Source organism: Barbus barbus, assembly GCF_936440315.1.
Source record: "Barbus barbus genome assembly, chromosome: 43".
Taxonomy (NCBI): domain Eukaryota; kingdom Metazoa; phylum Chordata; class Actinopteri; order Cypriniformes; family Cyprinidae; genus Barbus; species Barbus barbus.
The window spans coordinates 16,552,967-16,558,885 of NC_136721.1; the positions used below are offsets into that span (position 1 = coordinate 16,552,967).

At 37.7% G+C, this 5,919-nt stretch overlaps 1 protein-coding gene across 1 annotated transcript; it reads right to left on the minus strand.

The window, feature by feature from the left end:
* Nucleotides 1–1,310: 1,310 nt before the first annotated feature.
* Nucleotides 1,311–3,866, minus strand: LOC306862206 (uncharacterized protein). Its single transcript, XM_079404939.1, has 3 exons — nt 2,981–3,866; nt 2,447–2,729; nt 1,311–2,212 (listed from the first exon to the last, which is right to left on the minus strand). Exons 1-3 carry the CDS (start codon nt 3,253–3,255, stop codon nt 1,499–1,501), a joined length of 1,272 nt encoding a protein of 423 aa, XP_079261065.1. The 5' UTR covers nt 3,256–3,866; the 3' UTR covers nt 1,311–1,498.
* Between the last annotated feature and the right edge of the window lie 2,053 nt (nt 3,867–5,919).

The window sequence follows — 5,919 nt, forward strand, 5'->3', positions numbered from 1 at the left end:
GTCTTCATTATGCTTTACTCTTCCAAAACCATATGCGCTTTCAACAGGTGTGGAGTCAGCTAGGTGGCCTGGATGTGCCGAGTTTTTATAGGTCAGCAGTGAAATGAGTGAGGAGAAAATGAACGGTATTATTGCAAAAGAGTGGTCAAACCGCTGATGGTGGTGGTTTCACTTCAACCCTACAGTGAGAAGAAACAGAGACAGGCTGACTCATACTACTGCTAATTCAAAGATTTACATGGTGATGATTCTCAAAAACTTACTCAAATTATCTGTAATCTGCATTATCATCACTTTACATGGGGTTTCTCACATGACTGCAATATGAGTAGCAGAAAAAAAGATATCAGATCCACTTTTGCTTACTCTAAGCTCAATGTAAGTTCTTTTTGTTTCAAAACACTGGATTCAAGACTAAGTTAAGAAAAATACATCAATATGTTAATGTAACCAATCCGACAAAAGATGTTCATCTATCCATCTATCTATCTATCTATCTATCTATCTATCTATCTATCTATCTATCTATCTATCTATCTATCTATCTATCTATCTATCTATCTATCTATCTATCCATCCATCTATCTATCCTAAGATTTGAGGTCAGTAATATTTTATATTTTGGAATCAGTGTAATATGATCCTTCAGAAATCATTTTAATATGCTGTAGTAGTGCTTAAGAAACATTCCTTATTATTTTCACAGTTGAAAATAGTTGTACCGCTTAAAACATATTTATTTTAAAAACAGAATTTATTTCAAATTAATATTACAGTTTTTCTCGATTGGTTTGGCTCATTTCTTGAAACCGAGATGACATTCTCAAAACCATAAGGTCATTTGGCCAAACAGTCTTACAGTTCTGCTCAACATTATAGCTCACTAGCAAAATCAAATATCTTTCCCCAAACTCTTCTTCCATGCTTCAAAAGCAGATTCCTTTCCCATATAAAAGGTCAGTACAGTCAAAATAGCACAGATCCTTCTCAATTGCCTTGGCACATGTGCATTCATTTAGTGCTTTTGTCAAAATAACCTGGATGGTTTAGCACAACACCATGGATCCCCTGCAAAAGCTCATCTCTCTCCCAAAACAGTTTATCCATGTGTCAAAACTAAATATCATTCTCATATAAATAGTCAATGCCCCCAAAATGCATTATACCTTTGGCATTGTTTAAGCACTGCAAGTCAAAATGCTTAGACGGTTTGTCACTGAGGCACAGGTCTAGCAACAGAATACCACTATGAATAAAACTAAAAGATTTTACAGTAAAATCAGCCTCCAATAAACCACTCATACTCAAGGAAACTGTAAACATTTTTATTCGTACAAAGAAATGTTAACATTAGAGAACATACTGTGAAAAGAAAACATATACAGGATTCTGTAAATGTGAACAGTTATAAACACAAACAAAAAACAAAAAAAACACAAAAAAACTCTAGCCTTCCATACTGTAAATAAAGTTTCAGAACTATAGTACAGTAATATTTTCAGTGGTCGCCATTGTCACCCTCTCTTTCCTGGCCACCATCCTCATCCTCCTGGCCATCGACGCGCTGCTCTCTGTTAGGCCATAAATTCTCATCCACATCGCAACGGATATTTTCTCTTGCGATGCAGCGAGGGAAGAAACGGCGTGAATGTCTCAACCATCCCCTACATTGATCCCCTGTGATGTCCTCACATGCAGCATCCATTGCATGCAGCAGGGCCCTCTGGTCTTGAGCCTGATGCTCATACACCCTCCACCTCCAAGCTGAAAAAAACTCCTCAATTGGATTTAGGAAAGGAGAGTAAGGTGGAAGAAACTCCATTAGCATCCGGGGATGGGTGGTGAACCAGGTTCTGATGCGTGGGCCACGGTGGAAGTTCACATTATCCCACACAATGACATAATGTGGTAGCTGAGGTCCTTCTTCACCTCTCTCATTTTCCGGGATCAGATCAGTATAAAGGTGGTCCAAAAAATTTAGGAGCTTTTGTGTATTGTAGGGCCCTAAACTGGGAATGTGTGTGGCCACACCTCTTTCTGATATAGCGGCACACATTGTTATATTTGCTCCTCGCTGGCCTGGGACATCCACAGTGGCTCGGTGGCCAATGATGTTACGGCCACGCCTTCGACCTTTGGCCAGGTTGAAGCCAGCTTCATCAACGAACACTAGGATGTGAGGGGTTTCGTTGCCTTCTAATGCCATTATTCTCTACAATAGAATAAAAATAAATCTAATCAGTCAAGTAGAGACAGATACTGCAGGGAGGATCTAAAGTACTGTAAAAAGAGGGAGTGAAAAACTGAAGACAATTTCTAGGCAAAATGCTCTAGTCACACAAAGCTGGATTCTGAAGGTAAAAAGGATAAAGCAAAACAAAAAAAAGTGGTAACCATGTCTTACTGTAATAGTGTTACAATGATAGACAACCAGTAGTTGACTTACATGCACATACTGGTACCGCAGCTCTTTCACTCTGTCAGAGTTTCTCTCAAATGGTACCCTGTAAATCTGTTTCATGGTCATCTGATGTTTCTTCAATACCCGGTCTATTGTGGAGATGCTGATAGAGTTTATATTTTGGAACATTACATTGTCTAGAAGGATTGCATTACGAATCTGTCTCAGTGTGATGGCATTATTTGCAATGACCATGTTGCATATTTCTCGTTCTTGTTGTTCATTTAGAAGTTTTCTTCTGCCACCCACTTGAGGCTGTCGTCCAATCCTAGACATACAAGTCAAAGGTCAACACTGTAAATTTGTTACAAAATGAGTTACCAATGTAATTGTACTGCTGTTTTATGGTACTAAAAGTGTGATGCACTGCACAGTGACTGGAATACTATTCACAGTATTTTCTCCATTTTTTTTTCTTTGTCATTTTTATAGTATCATATAACATCACATGAAGATATTACAGTACTCTAGGCCTACACACACACCAACACTGAATAGTTCAATAGAATAGTTCTGTACCTGTTTTCCCTGCGAAAGGTTTGGATGATGGAGGAGACTGTAGACCGAGGCACATTAGGCTGCACTCGGCGACCTGCCTCTGCCATTGTGAGGCGATGGTTTATAACGTGGTCAATAAGGGTGGCCCGGATTTCATCTGGGACATCATGGTGCCTCCGTGCTCCTCGGCCTCTTCCCCCTATTCCTCCACGCATTCTCACTCCTCCTCTTCCTCTTCTTCTTCCTCCTCTTCCTCGAGCAGGAAGTTGCTGTTGTACTTGGCGAGGTGCTTCCATGTTCACACTGCAAATGAAACTGGCCCCGGGCCAAGCTCTGTCTATATACTTTTGGCAGCAGTCATAATCATAGACAACACCTGTCAGGTAACTAAACAAACTGTTTGATTAGTCATCTGAGATGTGGGAAACTGCTCCTTCGTTAGTTCTAATTTGACCTGATTGATTGTCAAGTACTGTCATAAATTTATCAAATGTTCCAAGAAATTCTTTCATGGTATTATATCTTTGACTAATTTTGACAGTTGAACAGACAATTGTGCATATGATGACTTACACAATGAAACCATGCTGATATGTTTTGGAGAGAGTAACCATTTCACTGAAAAATCAACTAATCAGTTTAGATCAGCAAGATCTATTTATTTGGAAAATGTGCTAAATGTGGGCTCATTGTGCTAACTGTAGCTACTTGTACATAATCATTTGAAAAAAAGCACAGAGTCACTTGAGACATGTACTAAAGCATTTGCAATTTGATAAAACCAATGAAAAATGACATTCTGTTGTGAACAATTGCAAGGTGGTTTGGAGATTTGTCCATGTTATTTTGAGAATGTCATCTCGGTTTCAAGAAATGAGCCAAACCAATCGAGAAAAACTGTAATATATATAGGGCTGTCAAATCGATTAATCATGATTAATTGCAACCAAAATAAAAGTTTATGTTTACATAATATTTGTGTGTATATATACTGTAGATATGCATATATGTATGTATATATAAATACAAACACATACATGTATTTATTTAAGAAATATATGTAATATGTGACCCTGGACCACAAAACCAGTCTTCAGTGTAAATTGTTTTGAAATTGAGATTTATACATAATTGGAAAGCTGAAGAAATAAGCTTTCCATTGATGTATGGTTTGTTAGGACAATATTTGTTAGAGATACAACTATTTGAAATACACACACACACACACACACACACACACACGTGTGTATTTATATGTAAGTATAAATATATGCAGTACACACACATATATTATAACAAACCAACAAACTTTTAATTAATCGATTTGACAGTCCTAATATATATATATTGATGTCAATTTTGTCAAAATGTAAAAAGTGAGATAAAAATATTGCCTTTACCCATTCATAATCTGTATGTATTGGCTCTTTTTCCATGCCCTTATTTTTGCATGAAGTAGACAGTAACAGAAACAACAGCCTACCTAGTTGGCTGGCCAACTTCCTGTGCTCTGCGGTGAAGCACTTCAAGGGCTGGGTATCACAGGCAGGTAGGTGATTTTTTTTTTTTTACAACTTACTTGAAAGCTTAGCAGAGGCAAAGGTGAATAGAAGGGGCTTTGGCACACGCACAAAAATGCAACAAGCAACATCAAGAAAGTTTAAAAGCAAGCAGGTGGTTTGCACAAACTAGGGGCAACCTGTGGTAAAACTACTCTTTTTTCCTCTCATACACCGTCTATTCACACTCTCTCCTTAATCAATACACTCTGCTTTTTTATTTACCACCCTCTGAGCCAGACACAAGATTCGGTTGGACTGAGACAGTGAGAGTCTGAGCCTGCTGTCTCCTCCTCTGTATGTGAATCAAAGAGGCAGAAACATGAAAAATTCTCCTTTCTATGCACAGTCACATTCGGTTGTGCCAGTGACAATTCTCTGCAGCCTCGCTCGCTTTCTATCTGATGCATTTCCTTGTCTACCCACCCTTCTGCCTGCCACAGAACCTACGGCTGTATCTACATCTAGTTTTCTTGAACCTTCTACCTCTATACATCTATGCAACATGCTGGAATATTTATGATAATGAATGATGTGCTATCAAACATTTCCTGACCATGTCCAAGATACGTAAATAATTTACCAGTATACTGTGTAAACCTGAAAAAAGCACGATTTATGCTCAAAACCTACACAAGGAGGAAAATTTGCTTCAGTTTTTCTAAATTCATAGATATGTGTTAGCATTTCCTTTTCATATTATCCATACAAATACCTAAAGCACAGTGGCCCCAAAAATGGTAAGAACAGTTCACTCAAAAATGAAAACACTGAAAATGTACTATCCAAAAATGAGTTTGTTTTTTCATCAGAACATATTTGGAGAAATTTAGCATTACATCACTTGCTCACAAATTGATCTTCTGCAGTGAATGGGTGCCATCAGAATGAGAATCCAAACAGCTGATAAAAAGACAACAAGTAATCCGCATGACTCCAGTCAATAATTTAACTTCTGGTGAAACAAAAAGCTGTTTGTTTGTAATAAACAAATCATTATGACATTTTAAACTGCTGTTTTGGCTAAAAATAGAATACAAACTTTAATAAAGTGTGGTTACATGCCACTGTAAATCCAAACTAAACAGTCTTTTATACTATTTTGCTAATGTTTAAAATACCACAGAATAAGTTCAGACCTCTCACTGTGGTTGTCAGCTCTGTTGTGGTACAGTATACGAATGTCGGTTTTTCCATTGAACTTTACGAGAAATTGTGCCACTTCCTGATAAGTAGTAATTATAGCAACAGATATAGATGGCAAGCGCAAACATCTACAGCAATAATAGATGTTCTTTTGTTCGCTTTTGTCTTAACAGGGTTCGCTATGAGTGGTTTCGCAACCACACTCCTGCTACCAATGTGTTACAACCGTATCTTTATAAAATATAAAGTCATCTA

What these genes read in the sequence shown, in the direction of transcription:
- LOC306862206 (XM_079404939.1), bottom strand. Translation starts at nt 3,255, where the DNA reads ATGGAAGCACCTCGCCAAGTACAACAGCAACTTCCTGCTCGAGGAAGA. An exon ending in ACCTTTCGCAGGGAAAACAG is followed by an intron (nt 2,730 to 2,980) that starts GTACAGAACTAT and finishes TTGTATGTCTAG; the next exon opens with GATTGGACGACAGCCTCAAG. An exon ending in TGCGGTACCAGTATGTGCAT is followed by an intron (nt 2,213 to 2,446) that starts GTAAGTCAACTA and finishes ATTCTATTGTAG; the next exon opens with AGAATAATGGCATTAGAAGG.